The 26311-nt window shown below is 41.6% G+C and overlaps 1 protein-coding gene across 1 annotated transcript; it reads left to right on the top strand.

Moving 5' to 3' along the window:
* The first annotated feature begins 188 nt into the window (after positions 1-188).
* On the top strand, positions 189-23789 carry lurap1 (leucine rich adaptor protein 1). Its single transcript, XM_049588363.1, has 2 exons — positions 189-404; positions 16654-23789. The coding sequence occupies exons 1-2, from the start codon at positions 192-194 to the stop codon at positions 17515-17517; spliced, it is 1077 nt and encodes a 358-aa protein (XP_049444320.1). The 5' UTR covers positions 189-191; the 3' UTR covers positions 17518-23789.
* Positions 23790-26311: the final 2522 nt, after the last annotated feature.

Below are 26311 nucleotides of genomic sequence, written 5' to 3'. Positions count from 1 at the left end.
TGTGCACGTTGATGTTGTGTTGATGCTGTCAGGTTGTTGCTCTCTCCTGGCGCAGTCACTCTCAGCTGGAGGCGCATAGGATGCCATACAATCCTATAGGAAGTGACTCTCACAGCTTGACAGGCAACAATTTCCAAGACACGAAAAGGACGTAATCTCGCGGATCTTTTCGGTTTAAACACACCAACACGATGGACGAAGGCACTGCCAGCGAGACCATCCCAGATCTGAAAGACATAGAGGTGAAAATTGGCCGGAAGACCCCCGAGGGTTTGCTCAGGTGGATGCGGGAAGAGGCGTCCTCTCTCCGGGGAGACGCCAAGCTGGCCACGGCGCACGACACCAGCAAGGAGACGGGGAAGAAGAGTTTGGATGAAAAGATCAGGAAATTGAAGATGGAGATGGTAAGAGGGCTTGTGTGTGTGTGTGTGTGTGTGTGTGTGTGTGTGTGTGTGTGTGTGCGTGTGTGCGCGCGCGCGCGTGCTTGCGTGGTGGCACAGGCTGTAGAGCGTGTGGCAGACTCTTGTTTTCCAGGATGTGGAATTTAATGAAGTCACCATCATATCTGAGATGTATTGATTGAGAATTTGAGCCAGCTCTGCTCCACTGGACTCTGTTGTTGTAAATATTTAAACATTTATCAGCAGATCCGTCCATCATGACTCAGGGACTGATGAAAACTATGCATTCTGCAGCTACTATGGAGGACACTCATATGGTTTAACAACTCCGGAAAGATTAGGCTAATTAATTAAAAACTATACAGGACTGAAAACACCAAAATTAATTATTTTAAAAAGAGATACCTGTTAAAAAAAGCAAAAAATTATGATAAAAATGTATTTGAATCTGATATGACTGCAAGCCAAATGTTGAATATGATTAAATTGATATGTAAGACCAATAGATGTTTAGCTAATGTGCAAAACATGATAACAATATTTTTTTACACACAACATAAACCAATGATCTTGATATGATCCCTCAGATTTTTTAATCCATATTTTTTAAAGAATTGTGATCAGGTACATGAGCTTCACATATTTGAAAAAACTTGTCAGTGCTCTCTGGTGAACAAACTGTAACTGCGACACTACCTCTCAATGACCTCAGAGCTGGTTTGGCATTTCTGTACAGCAGTTTCTTGTTATCGCCCAACATATCCACTGATACCAATATGTCTGCAATAAACTGATATCAGCCGATATGATAAGCCTAGATGATTTATTGGTCTAACTCTAATCGGAGCTCCCTGCAAAATCTAACTCGCCGTTGTCTTTTTGTAATTTCTTCTCTGCATTTGAGACCCAACGTTTACCATAGCGGCTCCCAGTCCTAAAACCTGGAAATGAGTGAGCATTTCTGCACTCCTGCTTCCCTTTTCTCAGGTCAATAGGTTTTTGGTTAGATGCTTTAAGTAAGGTCTATGGTTAATGCAAGCTTAAGACTTAAGACTTTCACGGTTTGTTCTGTGACATAAAATACGTCAGTAAACACTCCCCTCTTGAACTTTGAAGCGCCGTCTATGTGTCTTAAAAAAGGTGGTTACTAACATGTGGCTAGATGAGACTACAGAGTATCATCATGTTAAACCTGGCAACCATGGTGTAGTCTGTGTACAGCTTAACGTTATCTTTTTGCTTCTTGCGATTGCATTTAGGCTTCAATAATCATGAAAGTGGTGTTTGTTTGTGAAGATTATCTTGCTGAAGAAAATGTGTAGGTATCATAAACGTTTGCTTGCCACAGAGCTTATTTTCTGGATTGATCCCAATCCCAGTGGAGAAATCCAAGGTGGCGCTAACTTCTCCGTGAGCCTACAGAAGAACGTCAACCCTGGAGCACTCTATTCATAACAGTGGTACCAGTATTACTGTAGGGACTCTCAGTGGGACTGATTTGTGTTATACTCAAGTATTGTGTTTTTTAAAGGAATAGTTCAACATTCTAGAAAATCTAGTTTATTGACTTTTTTTGCCAAGTTAAATGGGAAGGCCAATATCACTGTCATGTCTGTATGGTCAGTATGTAGCTAAAACCAGCTCTTGAATAGTTTAGCTTAGCATAAAGACTGGAAACAGGGGAGACAGCTAGCCTGGCTCTTTCCAAAGGTGATAAATTCTGCGCACCACCACATCTAAGGCTCACCAATTAACTTGCTGCATCCTGTTTATTTAATCTGTGCAAGAACTAAAGTGAAGAAACAACAAGTTGTTGTTTTATGAGCGGTTATGTGCCAGACCTCTTGGCTGGGAGTTGTGACTTCCTGGAGTCTTGTCATCGCCATGAAGTTGCCAGGCAACCAGCGGAGACAGAGTGGTACAGGGTGGTATCGATCTTCTCATCTAACTCTTGGCAAGAAAGTTAACAAGAGTATTTTCCACCATTAATTGCGATTAGTCTCATAATAAATGAAGGTATCTAAACAGTTATATAATGTACACAGAGAATTACTGTATAATGATATCAAAAATCTGTCTTCATTAATAATTAAAAATATATTTGATCGATGTCACTGTATGAAATGCATCACTGATTTTCGCCATTTAAAGGCCCTTAATACTCAGTGAGTAATTCAAACTACTCCTGCACCATGCCAACAGCTGCAGATTGATGTCGTTGCTAGGAAATTAGTTGACTGCCAAAGGCTGGCAGCAGTGTGATGAATCTATCGTCTATTGTCAGGTGGTTAACACTTCAATCTATGTCAACCTATGACGCCACTTTATTTCTGTACATACTGGCGTTTAGTTTTAGTGTGATATATTGGAACATCATCCCTCTGGAATACATGTTATTGTCATTCATGTGATATGTGGAAAAACTGCTTTGTTCTTACACATTTTTAATGATTATCACATGCAGGAGCAAACAAACTGCAATCTGACTGTTTCTTTTGGTCTGTATTTTGACAGCACATTATTTCCTGTTGAGCAGTGGTCAAAATTGTTCCATGAAACAAATGTCTCTCTCCTTGTTTACTTGGACCCCTCCTCCAAACAGTGGATTTCTGTAGCAATGATGCACTGTTGTTGTTTGTCCCTTCTGTGATCATGTATGTCATACATTCCAGTGGTTGTGGCACAGAGCGCATGCACACTGCCACCAAACTCCCAGAGCAAGCTGTCTAGAGCGTTGCTCCAAAACATTGGTTACGTTCACAAACACATTATCGGTTTGGTCCCGTGGTAGAGATATAGACTTATTTCATTCCAGCAGTGTGGTAATGCAGCTCATGATGCTGCAGCCCAGATGCACTTTAGAAGTCTGGAGAGTCCTAAAGAGGAAGTAGTGCTCTCCACTGTAACTGAGTGTTTCCTGATGAAACATTATCAACTGCACTTTAGGAATGCGGGCTTAAAGATACTATTTGGCACTCTTTCCATCTCTGTTAACATCCATGCTAGTGGAGGTAGATGTTGAGCTGTCACATCCCTCCCAGTTGTGTCAAAATCTGACCAGACACAGGCTGATATTTAGTCTCCAAGCTTTCCATCCATCAGCCTATTCATTTCGTACTGATACGATGTTAAAGAGAAATAAATTGTTGTAACCTCCGTAGGCCGATGTCAGTCAGTTATAGTTGACCACCGTGGCCGGTTTGGATTCACAAAATATCCAGAGAGTTTCTATAAATCTGTCGAGAGAAGAGTGCCAGACTGATTTGTTAACAGTTTTAGCCATTAATCAGGCCTGGTGCAAGGGAGGGAGGACCGAGAGAGAAGTGATAAAGAGCCTCTAACTGGAGGGGAGTGAAACTTCCAGCACAGAGCCGTGCTACTCCTCTGTGAGTGTGTGTGTGAGAGTGTGTGTGTTTGGTTGCTTCATTCATCTATGAGAGTGGTGTAATGGGAGTGCATAAGAGGACTTCTGAGCATTGCACTTTCATCAGAATTCTGCTTAGTAAGATGTGTTGTAACGCATGTGCAGAGTGTCTGCAGAGTAATGCTAAATGGAAACGCTTATATGCACACACACACTTGTGCACGCAAACTTAATCTGGCAGAGTCCCTGGATTTTTTTTCTCACTGTTTTCTGATGCTGAACACTTTCTGACATACCAATTATAAGCTTATAAACCCCCCCCAACACACACGCACACACACACAGCATATTAAGTGCTGCTTTTTCTCACTTTATTTGTGTGAGTGTGTCTGTGTTGTGTTCCGCAGTCATCTGTTACTGCACTGTATCTGTAACCACACAGCATGGCGATGGTGGGCTGCAGCATCTGTCTGCTGTAAGATCAAGGATTTGTGTGTATCTGTGTGTGTGTGTGGGCCATGTTGTCACTGTGTCATCACCAGTAATGAAACCTCGCTCTGCTTCTTGTTAGCTGTCAGCAGACTCCTTACAATGTACGTTAACAAACACGATGCCTTAAACTTTTATGTAAACTTCGCACGACAAAAACACATTCATCAGTCCGCGTTACTAAGTGACAGTCGAGCTGAATTTATTGCTAAATAAGGCAACTGCTCTACACGGTCTTTCCCTTTGCATGTCTAGTTTTATAGTACATAAAAGTACCCTGGGGAGATTTTGACAACCATCAATTGTTTGGTGCCATTTGGTTTGGGCATGTGGTGATATGACACACACAGCCAATGATTTAACATGATCTCATTGATCAACAGTCGGTGGTGGTAACAGCTCAATACATGGAGATGCAAAAGCAAAAAGCAGGACAACAGGCAAGACAAAGACTTATATTTAGCAAACATGAATGCAAACAATTCAGGTTTTGAAATGTTAAAAACAATACAATACTAGAGCAACTGTAATGTCTCCCAGTGTCCCCCCCCCAGGGATCAATAAAGTATTCTGAATCAGAATCAAATGTTTCATGAGCAACAAACTGCATTAAACACCTTTTTTCGGACCTATCATAACATACCATTGGGCCGGCTCAGACCAGGGTCCGACAACAACACAGCTGTGCTCCATTGACTCTAATGCAGTCGTTTCAGATTTCTTTCATTTTCAGGCTGGTTTTGTGGATTTGGAGCTAAATGTTGTACCTGGGGCACGTCGTGTATTAATGATACTCGATACCTGGAGAGGTTGGAAAAGTGTAAAGGGTTAGCTAGCTAGCTACTGAAGATATAGCCTACTGAATGTATACACATGCTGCTTTTGCTTTTTAATGATTATAACAGTGAATAAAGGCCAACCCTGCTGTACAGAAACCAGTGAAGGGAAGCAGGGAAACTTTGCTGATATTCAACTAGCTGTGTGTCATCGCAGTGTGCGCAGATTGACGTTGTTTGACTTATTCTGGAGATTGCTGCCCATCCAGCTGCTGAGTCAGTTTGACATCCTGGATATATCCTTCAAACACAGACTGTAGACCCCTCTGTCTGCTTCTCTCTGGAAACTCTGTTTCTTTTTCTCCAAAAATCTGATAATATTTCTTCAGGGAGTGCAGTTAGTTACAGTGTGGGCTCCATGCTTACTCCGACAGCTTGCTGGACCATCACAAAGGGGTGGGGCTTAGGGAAAGGTGGATTTATAGATGATATTCAACAGAGAAAGCAGCAAATTCTTATATATAATAAGCTGTAACCAGATTATCTTTTAATGGCATTTCTGCTTTGGAAATAGTTGAAACATTTGATCATCAGAAATGTTGCTGATTACGTTTATGATGCTGCATTATCACATAATGTTTTTCATCATAGTTTTTCCAATATGTCAGAGAAATATGAAGGAAGAGATCTAAAGAGATGACTGACACATATGGGCAGTGTACCTCATTAGTGAAAAGGCTGTGTGATCTTCTTATCTGTCTGATATCAGGCTTTAGGCTGTCTGCTAACATATACCCTGTATACTGTTGAGACACACACTTTCTCAGTGTTGTCACTCAGTATGGTGGAGAACACTTTATGGCACTGTGAGCTGAAGTCAGATAAATGATGTTATTAATGATTTTAGTGTTGCAGTTCATCTCTGTGGGAGCAGTTTTAAAGCTTCTGTCTTGTGCATTCGTCTCCAGCTGTCTAATGGAAGACTCCTGTGATCTAAAGAGATTTACTGCTTACAGAGACACTCCTTTAAAACCACACACTACAGTAAAGGCCCTTTGTATACTAGCTGCTTTGTGCATTTTAGACATGATCAGCACCTGTATTTCAGCCATCAAAGAGAGACATACTGTACAGGCTGAACGCTGTGTTACTGCTGGGGGTATGCCATTCTTCCTTTTTGTCCATGTCTGCCTTTCTCTCTCTCTCATTGCTTTTCCCTGTCGCTCTCTATCTCTGTCTTCCACCTCTGGGCAGATGAATGACATTGCAAAGTCAGCTTTTGAGTGCTGAGCTGTAGGGAATCGAAATCTAGTCTATTTAATCTCTTAGTCTTTTTTTCTGGCTACTGGCTATCTCCTTACAGACTCTGTCTAATTAAATTATTGTCAGATGACCTGAGCTCTCTTCATTCCTCCGTAACATTTTGTTATCAGCCCTGTCTCCATGAAATTGTATTAATACCCTACAAATTTGTCTTCTCAAATATGTTTTTGATTGGAAATGCAGTTGATGGATTATGTTCACATTTTGTTTGTTTTTTGAAGTAAAGGAAGCGCTATGTTTTTTAACTGCATGTGAGTGATAAGGAGTTTGGGGTGGAAGGTGGCGTACAGTGCAGGTGATTGTGCTTTGCTGAAAATACTTGAATTAAGATCAAAGGAAACCTCAATAAAGGTAACATGCACTGTTTTGTGCTTCAAGTGACCTGTGACGTTTTCAGTAATAAACCATGGCCATGATCATTTCCTAACCTGGCCAAGGTTTCAAATAATGAAGTAAACATATGTGAAAGTAATCTCTGTAACCTCAGGCTTCAGACCGTTCTGAATACTCTGCTTCCAACAGATATTTTTACTTTCGCAACAAGCTCATGTCTGCTCATGACGGATTTCTTTACGTGGTCATCTGCTCCACGCACCTGTTTATATTATGTAACCTACACTGCTACATGTAGCTACATGCTTACATCAGAGAAACATGTCATCTTGGTTGCAGATGTTATTTTCTGCTTGATTTCAGATCAGATTCCTGCTGGAACTTGTCCAGTTATAAACATTTTGGTGATTTTCCACGATAGAAAGTGCTGCTGAACAACATTACAGTCATTCCCTGCAATGATGGTGCAGAGACGCTGAGATATAAAAGGCCTGGACTTGCTGACCAATCACAGCAGACCAGGCTTTTTTGGGCGGGAGGGCTTAAAGAGACCAACATGTTCTCATTCTGAAGTCATCAAATACTGCCGCTCGGTCAGTGATTTCTGCATCAGACACTGACAAAAAGCAGGTGTCCTTTTCCGGCGGTATGTTACGCTTTTGGGTGGTGTCAGTTAATAATGCCAAAGACAACATCAGTTTTAAAATGCCGTTGGACAACAGCGTAATTCAAGGACCTGGGATGTCCGTATAGGACAGGCAGGAGGGGTGGTGGATGGGCCCAATAATGGACTTTCAACCACGAGATTGGTGTTTGCTTCCCATTTGAATGTAGAGCCACAGCATGAAGTCATTTCTAAACCTTACAATGGGTGTATCTTGCACAATGTAATAAACGTCATAAACGTAAATACACTTTGTGTTTTACCAATGTAAGTTCATTTTGAAAAACACTGTATGCATTCAACGAGCAGAAACTATACATTTCCTCTGAAAACGGAAGTGTATTTTGAAAAGACACAATACATGTAACAGCCGTCAATTGACACGGCGTCCCAGAACTTCACCAACAGAAGTTGTTGAAGATACCTGTGTCATATTTAGACGTGAAAGTCTCCTGATCAAGCAGCGACATGTGACAAGAGTGAGAATGTGTTAAAGAGACAGGTGCTAAAACAGCGTTTCAGACAGCGGGTGAATACAGGTATTCTACCACAGACAGTATGAGTAAAAAGTGTTTTTTGAACATTAATTCATGTACACATGTTCTTGTACAAACCCAAAATACAAGTACGAACCTGAAAACAAGCATAATAGGCACCATTAAACCAAGTGCTCTCAGTGCCTGAACAAAACCCCCAAAAAGTTTGATAATCCTGTAGAAAACCAAAACAATAGCAGTTCAATATTCCTTTTTCTTCTTACATTGGAATATGTCATCACTCATATGTTGACACCTCTTTCATTAAAACAGGTAGACAAAGGGTAAGGAAAGGGCAGTATCAGTGGTCGAGACTTTTTTATCTTCTTTTAGCTATTGAGCAGAAAGTATTTTGAATAGCTGTTGAAACTTAAATGAAATTTAAAGTTGCTACTTGGGATAAAAGCGGTAGAGTATTTCCAGGTGGTATTTACATTTTGTGAGACATTTATTTTCATTTGGTTTGACTCCTACTGAGCAATAAAATCCTGCATGTTGCGATCCAAAACATGTCTGCTGGGTCGTCTGAAAAGATGAAACAGAGCAAATAAACAGAGAGGAAGAGACCATGATACAAAGGGAAGGAAAAAACAGGTGGAATGATGCTTTGATCAGTCAAATACAGAAACACAAAAGAGAAAATAAGAAAAACAAGGATGAGCAGATATTTTAGGGAGCATTCAGAGGTGAATGTAGACAGATGGAGCAGTTGGAGGGCTGGCCTTCTGCTGTGCACTGAGACTGTAGGGACTCTGCAAGGATGCCGTATGTCTGTAGAGTTAGACTGGGAAGGTGAAATGACAGACAGTGACACCAGGGGACACGAGAGAGAGAGAGAGGGAGAGAGAGAGAGAGACTGTGCAGAAAGAGACGGGTGGTTTTTTTTTTGCTGGTGTACGAGAGAACGCGTGTGTGTTTGTGCTGTCCCTGCTGGCAGTGATTCAGCAGTCTGTTGGGTAGCTGTGTGACATTGGGAAGCTGTTTTCGCCCACATGGGAGAGCCTGCGTCACGGATCACGCTTCAGCTGTGCATACGTTATCACAGTCAGTGATCTGTATCATAATTAAAGAGACCTGGTCAGATTCACCTTGCCGCTTCATTTTGCATATTGACAGGGAAAGGTTGGCCTACCATAACATCTAAAATAAACCTTTAAGGACAATTCTGTGTTTTTACAAGTTGGGTTTTATTTTCATAGCCATTTTTGGTTATGATAACATTGCACTCCCCAAAATAACTGATGAGTTCACTGCTATAATGAAGACAGATGGCAAGACACACAAGCGGTCAGCCAAGACAGCTTGCAAACAAGCCAAAAATATTATTGCAGATTAGACATGATGGCCAGAACTACAAAAATAAGACCTTAATCGTATCATGTTAATACTTAAAGATAAGGAGTTACTATTAGGCAATGTGCTATTTAAAAAAACAGGTATGACTAAGAACTATCTGTTAACAAAGCAGCATTTTGTAACATCTTGCACGTTTGAACAGCAAAACAGCAAAGACGACGGAGCATCCGGAGTCACGCTTGTGAATCTGAGAAACAACGTGCTGATGTTTAAAAATAATCAGTTCAGACTTTTTATCTAAAACAAGTCAGACGTTTTGCGGCAGCTGCAGCCCCAGTTTATGTGCCTCGTGTAATTGTTGAATCACCATCTCTGCCTGGATGAAACCAATGTTCAAACATGTGATCCAAAACACTGTACCACAATTTGCTCCGTCACAAAATCCAAATTTTGATGGACAAAAAGTCCAAGAAAGTGTCCAAGGAAAATACAATCTGACAGAAACTCAAAGTCCAACATAATATCCATAACAGTAAACTTTCCAACAATGTTCTCAGTGCACGGTGTGAAGCTGTTGAAGGCAACTTGTGATGTGTTTGGGAGTCGTGGCACATTCACACAGGTTCCTTCTAGTTTAAATAACACAGAAGTAGGTCAGTCAAAGGCAGGGATTGAAACACACCTTCAGTTAAATTCCCTCATGCAGAGGAGATCCCTGAAGTCTTACCATCAGCCATCTTCTCCTGTTGGTGTTTGTATTCTGTGCCGATGGTTTTTCCTGCAGCTCAGCTGCGTTACACTGAGGCATCAAGTACATGCTCTTACACACGTATAAGCACCACAACCACTTGTTTTTAGTGTTGCTTTATCTGTTGTGCAATTTTGGATTAAATAAATTGATTGTTTAGTCTGTTGAATTGCAAAAATAATAGGAAATGTCTGTCACCAGATCCCAAAGTGATGACTTCAGGCTGCTTATTTTGACTTATCACTGACCCAACTCCTAAAAAATACACATTTTAAAGTGATACAAAAGTTTAAGAAGCAGATAAATGAGATGTTGAAATGATTTATGATCATCCAACTGTCATTGCTTACCATTAAGCTGATCAGTTTTTGATCAGTAGACTCGTTTTTGACTTAAATGTACACAATATGTAGTCATATAATCATATTTATCTTAATATATAATGACGAAAACTCTGTCTGTGTGTGTCTGTCTGTGTGTCTGTTCCACGTTTTTCTCCTCACTGACTTGGTCAATCCATGTGAAATTTGGCACAGCGGTAGAGGGTCATGGGAGGATGCAAATGAAGCAATATTACATCAATTGGCCAAAGGGGGGCGCTATAGCAACCCATTGAAATTGAAAACTTTGAATGGGTATCATGCCCCGTATGTCGTAGAGACATGAAACTTTGCACAGAGATGCCTCTCCTCATGAGGAACAAATTTGCGTCAGAACCCAGAACTTCTGGTTATACAGATTTTCCGCCATTTTGAATTTTTTGAAAAACACTTAAAATCGATCTCTTCCTAGGAAGTTTGACCAATCTGCGTGAAACTCGGTGAACATAATCTAGGGACCAATATCTAAAGTTCCTTCTTGGCAAAAGTTGGAAAACTTACTCAAACTGAGCTTCTATAAGGCAATGAATATTGCGGAGGGCGTGGCTCATCCCATAAAGGTGTATAACATCTCAAGGGTTTCACCGATCACCACGCAACTTTGTAGGCATATGACCACACATAATCTGAGGGGACCCCTCCATTATTGACCCCATCAAACAAACTGGGGGCGCTAGAGAGTTAATTTCTTATCTAGGCTTAACCGCCACATCGATTTTTACTAAACTTGGTAGATATGTAGAACAGGACGCCTCAAGGTGACTGGAGAAATTTAACTCTAATTGGCAACTGGGTGGCGCTATAACAACAGAAAATGCTTAAAAATGGCTAAAATGCAACCGATCACTGTGGCTCCCCCTGTGGCTGAATGTTTTCATTCATTCATTCATCTTCTAACCGCTTCATCCTCTTGAGGGTCGCGGGGGGGCTGGAACCTATCCCAGCTGACATCGGGCGAGAGGCAGGGTACACCCTGGACAGGTCGCCAGACTATCGCAGGGCTGGCCGAATGTTTTGTTTTCTTCTAATTTTTGGTATGACTAAGTCATGGTATGGTATGCTGTACATAATCACGGAAACTGTCAGTCATTCTGTCTGTCCCACGTTTTTCTACTCACTGACGTGGTCAATCTATGTGAAACTGCACATAGGCATTGAGGATTGGCATAGGTAGAAGGTGACAAAGCTACCAATGGGTATGGACTAGTTTATCTTATAATGAATGGAATGTGATGGTACTATATTTATCCATATTGTGTTTTTAGTAGAAATAGGTGTCATGAAAACAGGTCAGAATAAAGCAGATTCCTCTGCTACTGTAAATAAAATGTCATTAGAAGAAAAACCCTGAAACAAGTGAAATCTCACTCAATCAGCAGATTTATTTTGAACTACAAATGATACTTAGCTGAGTACTATTTGCAGTGCACACACTGTATCAGATATAAGAGGCAGAAAAATGAGCTCTCCAGAATCCTATGGATCAGCCGGGAGGTGTTTGGCCTCATGCCTGAGCTGAAGAACTGAAATCTGCTCGGCTGTGTACTGATGGCACAAAAATGAGAAAAGATGATTAATGTGTGTTTTCAGTCCTCAATGCTGCAAAAGTCCAGGACATCCACTCTCTGCTCTAATCCTGACTGGTTTCATATTAAAAACCTTTTGGCCCCAGTTTGACCTTTTTCATGGGTTCTCTCTATAATGAGTCGGCATTACTTCATCGTATAATTAATGGCTGTAATCTATTCGGAAATAATGAAAAGATAAAAGCGTTTCCTGCTAGAACAGCAGCAACACACACAGTGTAAGACACAGTTGGCGTGTATGTAAACTGGATGGATTCCACTGTTGGTACAAGGATAGACATGAAAGCATCTTTAATTGAAAAACTATGAAACACAATTTGCATAAAGGACATAATAACATAACACAATGTAATATCGTCTTTGTGTTTTACAGTGTTGATATCTAGGTTGATGATTTTAAAAATGAAAGAAAGCATTGCTGTTACAGTTCTGCTTGTTATCCCCTGTCAGTACATTATTTTCTGCTTTTATCCCATATTTATCTACTGAAAATGTTCTTTCTCAGGAGCTGTGATAAGATTGAAAGACTAAGATTAAATGTGTACTTTGATACACCAGGATATCTTTTTGAGGAAGAAAATCTGTATTCCTGACAGCAACTACTAATTATTTCATTATTAGTTCATTAAATGATGAAATGAAATCAAAATATGTAACAAAACTTTGAAAATTGCTCATCACAATTTCTAAAGAAAGTCGTCATGATGCCAGGGAGTGTTTGGCATTTTTCCTTTAAGCCCTTTTTCCACCAAACACTTTTGGTACAGTACCTTTGAAACCAGAAGTAACCCTTCAGACATTGTACCTCGACCTTAGCGTTTCCACCGCAAACAGCACCCTTCTCAAGTGTGAGAGAAAGCATGAATTTAGTGGATCTATAGTGTCAGACAGCTCAGCAGCAGAATGAGCAGAGTGGCCGGTGGAGCGCTCAGCTTTGTTAGCATTGTGCCACCTCAGCGCTGACAGGCATGGAGCTACTTTTACTGCCACCCTCATTAGGCACTCAGTCTCTGCCAGCTTAAAAAAACCCTCAAACCTCAAACCTGAACCCCACCCCAAATGTCTGACTGTGACCCGGGACGCCAGCCGGTTTACAGCCACACACACACACGCAGACAGAAAGCTGTGGTTGTTGATCTTCTTTGTCTGGCAGCTCCTCCCTGCAATGTGTGCTTTTATGTGTGTGTGCATGTACAGTAGAGATGGAGGGATGGGATGAATAAGCAGATAGAGATATCTATATATTGATCCTCTATTCCATTTCTCCCTTTTATCTCACTCTCTTTATTCTTTTGTCCTTCATCTCCTGTTGTCAGATCTGTGTCTGCCAGTTGTAATTTGGCCCACAGTGTGGCCTGGCATCAGCAGATCTGCACCACACTGACCACACAGCTCATTTCTTTACATTCTGCTTCATCTCAGCTGCTCCAGCTGTCTGTTCAGCATGTTAGATTATGTGTGCATACCTGTTTTGTGAACAGTCACATTGTTACATTACATTCATTTGGCAGATGCATTTGTCAAAACCAAACGGAAACCTCCAGGGCTACAAAATGAAGCCAACGCAAAAGTGCCAAAATCTGCAGTTCCTTGAATGGCCACTTGAGGCTGGCTCATGAAGCCAGTCAATCCCCATAGACACTTATGTTAAAATGCCCAACTTTACTGCAGAAATAAACACGTACAAAATGGTTTTGGACTCTAAGGCTAATTTTCCCCTTCTTGTCAACTGTATTTGGGTGATATTTTTTAGAACTTAACCATTTACATTTTATTAAGGCTTAAAGTTATGCATAATTAAGGGAATGACGGGTTAGAGTTAGAGAGTGTCTGCCGATTGTGTCCTTAGCTTATCAGTCAGATCCACCCCTTGCTCCTCCATAGCTCTAGCCACTCATCAAAATAGGGTCACTTCTCGCCCCGAAAATCCGAAATGGCGATGGCTGGAATGCCAATCTTGAGGCTTTGAAAGGGGAGTCTACAAACCAATGGGTGACGACACGGTGGCTATGTCCATTACTTTATAGTCTATGGTCCAAACAAGCCAGTTGAAAGTGCAATCCTTCCCAAAACACAGCTTAAGCTTGTTCGGAGAGCTCCAGTGAGATAAAAGTAAATGCTAGCATGTGTCAGAGTGTAGCCTGAAAAAGTTGGTTTTTCAGCCTTATGGGGACTCCTCTCTCATCTAAGGACAAACACCCAGTCCCCACAAGCTCAACCATGTACTTTATTTCTGGATTAAGACTTGGTTTTTGGTTCAAATTAAAGTCATGCTTTGGTTAAAGTTTGGGTAAGGGTTGGGGTTATGCATGTACTGGTTATGGTTTAGGTTTGGTAAGTCAGTGTCCTCACAAGTGACATAAACAACCCATTCAAAGGTTTCAAGGCAATCAGACTAAGTAACAGTGTTTAGCTGATGGTGTAGGCCCATATTACATGGGCATGGTTAACATAATGGGCTGTAAGTGATAGGAGCCAACCCGACCATATTCAACACAGGGATGCAGTATCATCTAAACCGATGGTTACCAACCTTTGTGACTTTCATCTCCTTGAAATGAAGCTGCTTGTGACCACTCAAGGATTATAGCCTAAAAGTGGACGTAAATTGTGAGCAGTGGGCAATCAAAGGGGGATTTTTCCTTCTCTGTTTGTATCATTTGATGAATTTTTAAAGGCCTAGAGAGGTCAAAGTATCCAGTATCCTCAATGGTTTCCACAGTTTGCAATCCACTGATCTAAATCACCCATCTATTAGTATTTAACCACAGTGGGCCTGATACAGAGAGAGATGAGGGGAAGACACCCAGTGTGCTACAGTGGTTTTACCCAACGGCCAGCATTGCTGACTGGTTTAAACAAATGTCAGCCACCTCACATCATGAGGTACAAGATTATTTTCTGAACATACATAGTTGTTTCTTTGTAGACTGAAGAATCTCAGGCTCTTAAAGACACTGAGATGGAGGGGGCTTTTTGTTTTTGTTTTGACATAAAAAATAGGTGTACCCATCGATGCAAACATTATGCAGGACCAACAGAAAATAGCTTGGCAGGTTGAAGGAATCAATACGTTCCACTCCACTGTTTTATTGATATAACCTCAAGGGTCATAAGAAGCCTATATAGGAAAAAAGATCAAAGATCAATTTCCCTTAAGAAAAACTGCAGTTTTTGACTACATCTATGTGAGTTTTGCTGTGAAATTACCCCTCACACAGTCTGTAAGAACCATGTAAAGTTATGTTTTTATGTGTAGTTATGTATGTGTATTTTGCCTGACTGTGATTGTTATGACTGGGTCTGCTGTTATATACAGAATATATCACCTAGTGTTGCATTATAACACTGCGTATTTTGTATACGATTTGTAAATCACAGTGGTGTACATTTACATTTATACATTTACTCAACTGTTTAAAGATATATTTAAGGTACTCTTATTTTCATTTCATGCCATTTTATACCTCCGTTCCACTACATTTAAGAGGGAAATATTGTACTTTTTATTCACCTATGTTTGTGTGTCAGCTTTAGTACCTTACAAATTAAGATTTTAGAACGCAACATATAACAAGCTTATAAAATAATGCCTTTTTTTTAGGTTAGAGTACCCAACAAAATGCATCAGCAATAATATTCTAATAATATATATGTGTGATTTACTAATCTAACATTTTAAATGCAGGACTCTTACAAATTTAGTCTGGTAATATCCACTGTTTATAAAAGTATTTATTTCACAATATGACTCCAGTAAACAGAGCCACAGCAGCCTTGAGGAAAAAAGACACTCTGTGGGGCCACAGTGAGACACAGGAAAAATAATACAGAAAAAAAAAATATTACGTGGAGAAAACTGAGATCCTGACAGACTAAAGGCTTAAGCTGTGCGAGAGACTGGTTATCTGCAGAGAGGGGTGGATAGCTTTGAATGTCGGTGCCATATATCACCTCTTGGCCCTGCACTTCACCGCAGACCTCTGCTAATGTATTCTTGGGAGGAATTTTCCATGACCGCAGCCGTCTTTTCCCTCTTATTCATCGTTTAGTTTTTTCAACCTCCCACACACACATCACATTAGAAGACACCAGTGGCTGTTATTTCTGATTAATCATTTCTTTATTTATGATACCAGATGACATCATGACCAAATCAACATCTGAGTATTTCTGAAGCATTTATAGGTAATTTAGAGTCTTTTTTAAAAGTTTTTTTAAACTTAATTACAAGTGTGTCATAGGCTATTTTCCACTGCATCACATTTCCATCTCTCAACAGTTTCATGTGCAGGATTAGTTTTAGTCAATCTTCCCTGTTAACACTTTTAAGCAGCCTAATCCACCTCTCACAGCACAGTCGGCTTCTCCAAACTGTCTCTCCTCTCCTTCATCCGTTCATCTCTCTCTCTGTTTTCCTTTACATCTCTAAGCTTTTCCCCCTCTACCGTTACCTTATTTGTTTCCACACTGGTTGCTGCCTATACTGGGCCCGCCAGCTTCTGTTATACTTTACTTCCAATTATGGTAACCTGCAAAGGTTTAATAGCATTATAATGGTGTTTGCGCTCGCCTGTGGAGCCAAAGCTGAATGCTTAAAATAAATATCTGCGGAGTCCTTGTGGTTTCCCAGGTTCATAGTTTGTCTGGTTCTCATATATAACTTTTCCCCATTGCAGACATTAAACATGAACATAATGAAAATAGTCATAAACTTTGTAATTTCATCCCTATCTCCTTTTTTTATTTCTCTGCAGGCTCACTTGCGCTCGGTGGATGTAAAGATCTTGCAGCAGCTGTTGGCGGTCCATGAAGGCATCGAGGCAGTGAAATGGCTGCTGGAGGAGCGCAGCACGCTGACAAGCCGCTGCAGCAGCCTAACCAGCAGCCAGTACAGCCTGGGCGAGGGCCCCGACACCTCCTGGAGAGGCTCCTGGAGCAGCCTGCAGGATCCCAACGACAAGCTGGACAACATCTCCATCGGCAGCTACTTGGACACCCTGGCAGATGACATGGATGAGTATTGCCCCTCAAGCTCGGAGTCGGTTATTTGCTCCACCACACCGCTGGTGTCAGAGGCTGCTGCTGGGGGCCGGACAGGGGGAGGCCCTGGGGCCATGGTAACAGCAGCTGGGGTAGGTGTGAGGTCTGGTACTGGGACTGGAAGTGGGAATCGGGCTGGGCCAAATGAAAATGGAAATGGGGTTGGAAATGGAATGGAGGTGAAAAGTGGACCAGGGACTGGGGTTACCAGTGCTATTACTGGGACTGGGACTGGGAAACCAGCTGCTCCTGTCAGCTCTCCGCAAGCCCAGTCTGAAAGCCCTAAACAAGATGCTCCGGTCTGGACCAAGGCTGCAGAGACAGGTAAAGGAAGCCCAGTTTCTAAAGACAATACCGTCAAGGCTAATGGTATCCTGGAGAAACCAGTCACACAAACAGGCAGCCCAACCCGCTCCAGCCTCAACGAGAAACTGGGAACCAGCCAGAGCCCCAAGCTCAAACCTTACAAAAACGGAAAGATTGAGTTGGATACCTGCAAAATGAACGGCAAAATGCATCTGGAGTATGACGCGCACTGGCGGTGGGTGCAGTCGCAAGAAGATGTGACGTTTTTGTAAGAAGGATAATAACAGAGAGGACTAAAGCCACTATTGAACACTCCCTCTGTGACATCAAAGACCAGATCACTGACGGATCGAAGAAGAGGAGTGAACTGCTGTTGTGAAATGCACATAGCGAGGCTTTCCTTGTTGAAAGACACTGGGTTTGAAAAACAAAGAATTACTGTCCTGTTGTTCCCTCCTGTGACTGCACTAACTTTCTATTAAACATTGATGTCAGTATTACGGTGGAAACACATTTCAGGATTTGACCACATTTAGCCAAACTGGGCTGCCTCACACAAACTTAGGAAAACCAGTTTTGAAATCCTGTGTCATGGTTTTTCTCAGGGTCTTTGCATTCCCTGATTTCTTTTCTTTTCTTTTTTTTTTGTTTTGTTTCCCAAAGCACAGTGAAACAATCTGCCGGAGAGCTGAGACACAATTTTAGACTGCTTGATATCAACCAATGTAAATGAGAAGATTTGAGTTTAAACTTGATCTATAATTAAAACATAATTTGATATGTTCTGTGGTGGAACAACTCCACTGCTAGCAGCAGTGATAGAGTCGATTGTGCTGCATTGACGTTAGTGGAAGACCAAAGTTTTCCCCTTCTATTGAGTCACAAATTAAATTTATGGTACAAACCCTTTGTCTCTGATGGTATAAAACCAAGCACTTGATGGTTATAGACAGTTTTACTTGATAAAGTATTAACAAAACATACGTATTAAACACCTTTTGATAAAATCTGTGAGCGTGTTTCTCCCCAAACTTGTAGCTGCCTGAACAAAAAGTAGAAGATATTAAAATGTCAGCACTGAGGTTAGTAAAAGTTTCCCTCACTGAGAAATACTGTATCCATTTGTGTCTTTGTAGAGCTAAATACCTTCAGTGCTTAATTCACCATCTGCAATATTGTATATTCACTGAATCGCAATACAGCTACTCTGTGCATCCGGTACTAGTCGTGACTGGTTGTAGACAAATACTGAATATGGCTGAATATTTTTTTTTATTTTAACCGTTATGGTAACCTGTGTAGGTTTTTTCTAAGCAGATGTTGTGCCTGATTGGTGTAAACCTTAACTACATATGCCTGTACTTTCCCCTCCTGAGATGACTGCACTGCTGTTATGATAATCTGAGTTTTTCAACTCATTCTATGTTTATTATTTTTGCCTCCTCCTGGCCTCTTGCTTGCGTGTACAAATGGCTAGACCAACAGTCTGTGTGCGCTCGCCATGTGAGTGTTGACTGGCAAATGTGTTAACGTTGGCTGGGTGGATATTGCATGCCCTGTGCTGAGAGCTTTATTGGTGAAATATTAGAAATGCGTGGAGGACCTAAAATAATCAGAGACGAAAAGCAATATTTCTTGAAGATTTTCTAGTGGCTTACATAAGCAGCCTCTTCTCAGCAAGTCTAATATTATTGTCTGTTCTTCAGGAGTTTCCAAAACTACTGACAGGGAGAGGATGTGTGTGTGTTTATGTGTGTGTGTGAGACAGATGCTGACTGCCTGCCTGAGCACAGCTGGCCTGTCAGGTCCGGATAAGAATAGACGAGTCCCAGAGGATTTCAAGCGTTTTCAGCTCATTCATCATGGCGTCACTACATCTCCTACCAGTCTGCAGTTTGTCATGTTAATGCTGCAGGGGCAGTGCGACACGTTTGATAGACGGAGGAGAACATATTACATAATCAGTACATAACTTTTTAATGCTACAGTAGCCTACATCTTGACGAAAAAAAAATTGTAGAAGGTCTGACTTACCCTCTTTCCTACCTTAGATACCATCTCAAATCGTTCCTTTTAGTGCTGGGAATCATTTGAAACTCTTCTATTCTAATGCTGATTGTATAGCGTAGTCAGTACCAAGGAAGTGTAGACCGTTTCAAGACGTCTTGCAGTTGCTGGGAAACAACACATTCTCACTATGACCACATCACATAATGACATTTGGTTAAGGACCTTCCAATTCCTGATACGATGTGAAACATATCCTAGGTGCATTGGTTGTTGACGTTCTGTCCCAACAACTGACACGTGGTTGGGTTTGGGCAACGAAAGCACGTGGTTAGATTTAGGAAAAAAAGAACTGGGTCTGGCTTCATAATCTTGCGGGACGCGAACACCGCTCTCTTGGGTGAAAGTTGGTGTTTGTTGGACCAATCCACCACCCGCCTGCCCTACTTAGACGTTCATTGTCTTAACGTTCATTCCCCACAATGCTGTGGAGTATGAAAATGACAAGACACAGAAATGTTTATTTCATTTAATTCATAGCTGTTGTTAGCTTGAATAAGCTAATGCTCATTTGTCAACAGTCTACAGAGGGAAAGAGGAGCATTTGTGTTTGCTGAGTTTCTGTCTTGTTGTTTTTATTTTACAAAATATTGTGAAACTTACTGGTCATGAAATGAGCGGTACAGACTCTGGAGTTTCCCAGTGGGGTCAAGATCTTCGTCTGACACTTTGCGCTGGTTTATTTCTTTAGAGAAGCATTGGACTTTTATTTGTGACATTAAGTTTGTAACTTGTCAAGCTGAAAACAACCAGTCATTGAGCAGCAAGGTCCTAAAACTAATCACGCCATTTCCCACGGTGTGTATTTCAGTTGCAGAAGACTATGGTTCGGCGTTTCACATGCTGTTTTCATGCTGTAGTGGCTGGACTGAAAGCCTAAGTGGAACCGCGATGTCGTTTTCTAGCAACCAAAAGACGCCTTGAATCGGTCTATTCGGTTTGATACACAGCCCTAGTCCATCCTGTTCTGGGCCTACTATTTTATACATTTTACGTATTTAAAGAAAGATATGTACAACATTTTTTTGAACCAACCCAATAGACCGTCCGCTAAGCTCCATTCCCTTTAGTTTATGTCCCTATGTATGCCCGTCAAGCTTTTTCTTCTAGCATTTATGCAGTTAATGACATTAATGCTGCAGATTCACAACAATAAATTGTAAGTCAGTTTTGAGAAAAATGGGTCTTTGATTTCAGACAGAGGTACACAGAAGGACGCTTCTCATTTTTAGCCAACAGCTGCTAATTTTGCTGTCTGAAATGACATCTGTCTCTGTCAGATGACATGCCAATGATTGAGTTTACCTTAAAGTGGGAATGGATGACACACACTCTTTAATCCACCCCTTACACTATTAGATTTCAACATCTGAAGAAATCTGAAACTTGACAGGCCTGTTGTGCCTAGTGTATGGAAGGGTTTGGTGAACGGTCAATTGTCGCTTGAATCTGGCTCTTTCCCTCCATGTTAAGAGTCAACTGCTCGCATTAATATATAACACACAACTCGTTGTTATACTGTGTCGACTTGGAGTCAACTACAGCCAGTCCATCTTCGATCTTCTGCCAGGTCTTAGTGCAAAGAAATCATTAAAGGCAGCTACAGTAAGATGTTATACTCCACATCTCCATTTGTTTGAGCCACTGAAGTGTTTCCTTCCTCCTCCTCCTGCCTTTCTTTTCACCCTACTTTCCACCACCACCACACTGGTTTGATGGAAATGCTCCGTCTGTGCCAACACACACATCATGCACACACAATGCCCTCTCGCTTTGAGACAGCACCATAAAGCCGGCACCACAGAAACAGCAACTGTAGGCTGGTCCTGGAGACAGGGAAGGAAAACTGTGCTCAAACTGGACCTTGAACTCTTGGACGAGTTGGAACATTTTAAAAAATCCTTTTCTTTCCCTCTAAATCTCTCTGAAAACAAAAAGAAGAGCCCCTATCCATCGCTGGATAAGTATTTCAACCATGGTATATCATCCAGCCACAGACATGAAGTCATTTGAAACCTCCTTCCCTTTTTAACATATGTGTTGGCTGTAAAGCAACATTGCATGCCAGAGAGACTGTCTGCTCCGCTAGTTTGTGGTTTTCTTTCCAAATTTGCCAAGCCATATGGAAAAAAACAACAACTACATTTTAGTGCTGGGAACAAACCTGTAAAACACATTACATTAAGCTGTAGTGTGTGTCTCTGAAGGTACACTGTAGCACAAGATGTTGTTTCAGTGGATCCAGTTTAAAATTAGAAAATGTTTAAAACTGCTCATTGGCAGAGATTTAATGAGTGATGACAGTCTAGATGCCAGGACAAATCACTTGTGCCCTGATTGTTTTTGAAAGGATAATAACTGCTTTGTGCATGGACGAGAATGGAAGTGTTACTAACTGGCAAGCTGGTGGAAAATACCTTTCAGTCAAAGCTTTCCAGCATTTTTTTAGAGGTTATGGAGGTAAACACAGCCTGGCAGGCTCGCTCCCTCAAATCTTACCGGTCTATTCTTTTATGATGTCCAGGATTTATCAGATGCCCAGTGCGTGGTGTGTTTGCCTTGGCTTCAGGTGCCAGGCACCCTCCAGCTATTCTGGGCAACAAGACAAACAGCATGATTACATAGACGAGTGGACATCCACACGGTTGCCATGACAATGAGAGCAAGCAGGCTTCAGCTCTAGCTGCCACATAAAACAATGTTCACTGCGGAGCTAGTGGCAATAGGCAGTATTGTTTGAATGAGGGCAGATGAGATGAAAGAGATGACTAGTGACGCATTTAACAGTCAGAGTCTGAATAATAACCATTACAATGATGTTTAACTCCTTCATAGGAGATTTCTGATATATAAGCCTTCTGTTAATGGCTTATTAACATTTACAACTGTGGACTAAATGGATTTAGAAGGTTAGACACCCATGAGCATTGATTGATGGATTAACAGTATTTGACTGCATTATTATCAAATACAAAAAAGGACTAACACCAGATTTTTTATAACCTCGGGAACCAAAATTTGTCCTAATTAACGATTTTAAGTGATCTATAAAGGACTGGTAAATTATTTATTAACCATTGACATAGCCATCACATACTTAAACACTATAACTGGTGCATTCCAAAGTGTTACCCATTTTCATTGTAATCTGCCAAGCTCCAACAAAGAAATGTAATGCTATTTAATGCATTAGCTACCAGAAATCAGCCATGCAGGCTGACTGAGGGAATGTGAATTAATATGGCTGCTGTATTAGCATTAGTAAGTAAAGTATTTGTTCATTATTTTTGAAAACTTTTTGACAAGCTTTCTTCACAATGGAAATATTTTAACGCCAGTGATGCTTTCCTGGTTAAATGAATAATGAAATTAAGTAAATTATTAGATTTCTCATTGCCATGGACAGCTCAAATGTACATCTTTCTTGTCCAGGTGCTGAGTGCAAACTGTAATTGTGATGTCATCCTCTCAAGGACTCATAACGCTGTCAACCGCTCCCTTTAAACTCTTCTATTTTTACCACATAACAACTCAACAAGGAGCCAATTTGGGCTCTAAACAAATGTTTTCTATTGTAAAAATAGATTTTTTAAAGGAAGTAATTAACAGAGTTGCTGAGAAATCACAAGCCATCCAAGGTAAAACTAAACTTACTTTTTTCATTGTCATTGCAGCACAACAATCTGATTCTGCACAGTAATTCCCTGCACATGTAGTCATTACTGATGCCAGTCTTGCTTCCATCGTCTCACACTCCCCACTGCTCTGTTCAGCATTAGCACACAGCTCATCCACTCTTTCTATTAGCCACCTGAAATGCTGTCAAGAGCCCTTTTCCTGCACATTTTGGCCATTTTTAAGAAGCTAAAAGACGGACTGGTTGTGCCTCCCTGGAGGCAGAATAGAGGGATAAACAGCAAACTGAGCGGCGTAGCACACAGCATGCAGCTAAAAAGGAAGCTTCCACTCCCGGTGTCCTGCTGTTTTCTTCCTTCCTCTTATACATACACAAACACACACAAGCACAATGTATCCCAGGACTGACGTGGATCTCTTGGTACCTGACAGCTCCTTGAAGAGCACCATTAAGCATTTCCTTTCCTTGAATCTTATTTATCCCTCTGTGTGTGTGTTTTTTGTTCACATCCCAAAACGGCTCAAAGAAATGGAAGTGAATTGAAATAAACCCCACTGAGTGCACACTGGGCTCTGAACTGGGTCCAAAACTTAACTTGGGCAACACAAAGCTTAGAGGACTGAAAAATAAAAAACCACAGAGACCGACTGCAGTTCACTGGATCAGTCCAATCAATATCTTGCTTGAGTGAGTGGAATGGTTTTTATTTCCACGGTATGATGCATTTTTATTATTTTGTTATGCAATGTGAGAGAAAAATGTTTTTTCTTTGTAAAGTGGAAATGTTCAACTGATTGTGGTCATCAATGTGGAGAATTATATTATGCAGTATGTAAATTATATGAGCTTATCCAATGATTAAAGATATTTTAAATGTTTTTGCTTGTGTGTTTATTCCTTTCTCAAATAAGGAAGAGGGAGATCGCAGTAATGTTGTTCATGAAAGTGAGCAGGTTGACCTTTTCATCCTTTGGACAAACTCTGGCACCATATCAGTATCACAGTTTCCTCGAGAAAAAGCAAATAAACTTACAACCTCCCTGCACTCTTTTGGTCAGCAGCTGCCTTTCTCTCCTGACCTCTTAATGTATACTACTCTGAGTGCTTTCAGTGAACCTCATGGAGATTTTTAATCAATACTTGGCTCAGCCCTCCCACAAAGGTTTATCAATACAGATCCATTAGCACTAGAGCACTCAATGGTCATTTCCCAAAAACAACTCCAAAGACGACGGGAGAGTCTGCGGTTCGATGAATATGAACTATATAAATACGTATACATTATGTGTATATACACAGTTCATCTTTTGGAGATCTCCTTTGTAACAGCCTTTGTAAATGTAAGGTTAGACATAGGCCATGTTTCTGTCTCAAGCTTTTACTTTAAAACCATCATCAGGAGCAGTTTGGTGTCAGGAAACTAAAGCACATGCAAACCAATCAGCCACAATATTAAAACCACTGACAGGTGAAGTCAGTAAAATTGTTCGTCTTATCACAATGTAATGCTCTGCTTGGAACTATGAGACATGTCATCCACGTGTCCCGATGGCAGTGCCCCTCCAGCAGAACAATGCACCATGCCACACTGCAAAAACTGCTCAGGAATGGCCCAAGGAATATCACAAAGAGCTAAAGGCCTGGCCTCCAAGTTCCCCAAATCCCAATTTGATTGAGCATCCTTGCTATGTATTTGTACCTCACCTCGCAAAACACATGATTTAAAGCATCCGCTGCCAATCCCCTGGTGCCGGACACCACAGAGGTCACGTTCCCATGCCTCAACCGAGCCAAGTCTGATCCAAGGAGACCCCACTTTCGATGGGACATAGCTCTGGGGTACCGGCATATAAAGGGACTGCACTTGTACATCACCTTTATTGTGTTCTCACCACTCAAATTGCTTTTTACACCTCTACATTCACCCGTTCACACACACAGTCACACACTGGTGGCCGAGGCTACCACACCTGGTTCCACCTGCTACTCAGTAATCATTCACACACTCTCACACACACTGATGGAACCGCCATCGGGAGCAACTGAGAGTTCAGTATCTTGCCCAAGGATACTCCGACATGCAGATTGGAGGAGCTGGGGATCGAATCTTCCAATTACTGGACGACTCCCTCTACCGGTGAGCCGTAGCTGCCTGGCCCACAGATGCTTGATCGGATTGGGATTGGGAATTTGGAGGCCAGGGTGTGGCATAGTGCATTGTCCTGCTGGGGGGGGGCAGTGCTTTCGGGAAATGTGGTCATGAGGTGGTGAAATTGTTCTGCAATGGTGTTTGGATGGGTGGTACAAGTCAAGCAGAGGTGTGAAAAAGTAATGACAAATTATGAGAAAGCAAATCAACTATGTATTCACATGAGATTTTGTTACAGAGCTTACTTGACTCTCAAAGACATCAGATTGTGCTGCTGTTTCCCTGTTTCCAGTATTTGTGCTAAGCTAACCAGCTGCTGCCTGTAGCCTCACATTTACCATTCAAATACAGCTCCTCTCAAATCAGCTGACATCATCCCACGTGTGTGTTTGTGTATAAATCCAGTGTTATTCATGTCCCCCCACCCCTCTGGTTACAGCTCAGCAGAAATACGATTGATCTGCTCTAATGGGGGGCAGATAGTATCAGCCTTGGGTGATCTGCTGAACTGAACTGCTGGGGGGAAAAACTGGACTGGGCTGGATTATAAAGGAGGGGAGAATGGTGGGGGATGTGATGTGATGCCCTTGTGTGTTTTTGGCAGATCTGAACATAAGATGGTCAGGTTAACAGATTACTGTGATGATGGTGGTGGTAGGGGGTGGGAGGTGAGAAGGTGGTGTTGGTGTAAGGAGGATGGGTGTGATGATGCCCTCTGGGTGGGTGAAAGCCAGGACATGTGGATTAGTCAAGGGTGCTTAGTGGGGTTGTCCTCTTTTGTCTGCTTTAAACGGAATGTGGCTGTTTCTCCCTGTCCACTGTCACCAATCTGATTTGGCCAGGACCTCTGTCTACCAGACACAGGCTCAGGGGCCCAAAGTGTCAGGGGCCTCGCCTGGCCTTCACCTGCAAATTGTCACTCAGATTAACATGTAGGCTACTGATGAGGAAGAGCCTCAGAATGACACAAAAAGCTCACAAAGAGATGCAAAGCCACCACCAAGTCACTAGTTCTGGTTTCTGTGTGCAGGGGCACATTCTCTCATAATCCGCCCATGCCTCCAACAACCAGTGACTTTGTTGTTGTCAGGTGGGGTGCTGTCAGTGCAGTGTTTCATGTGTTTATCACCTCATAAAAGTAACAGCTTCACAATGATGTCACCAAAGACAGCTAAGAGTGCACTCAGAAACTATCATCAGTCCTGTTTCTTTG

The sequence above is a fragment of the Epinephelus fuscoguttatus genome, linkage group LG10, assembly GCF_011397635.1.
Source record: "Epinephelus fuscoguttatus linkage group LG10, E.fuscoguttatus.final_Chr_v1".
NCBI classification, from domain to species: Eukaryota; Metazoa; Chordata; class Actinopteri; order Perciformes; family Serranidae; genus Epinephelus; species Epinephelus fuscoguttatus.
This window is presented reverse-complemented; position numbering and strand designations above follow the sequence as displayed.

Excerpts from the sequence above, each read along its gene's own strand:
- lurap1 (XM_049588363.1), top strand. The coding sequence starts at position 192 with ATGGACGAAGGCACTGCCAGCGAGACCATCCCAGATCTGAAAGACATA. Across the intron at positions 405-16,653 it reads GGAAATTGAAGATGGAGATG|GCTCACTTGCGCTCGGTGGA; the intron begins GTAAGAGGGCTT and ends ATTTCTCTGCAG.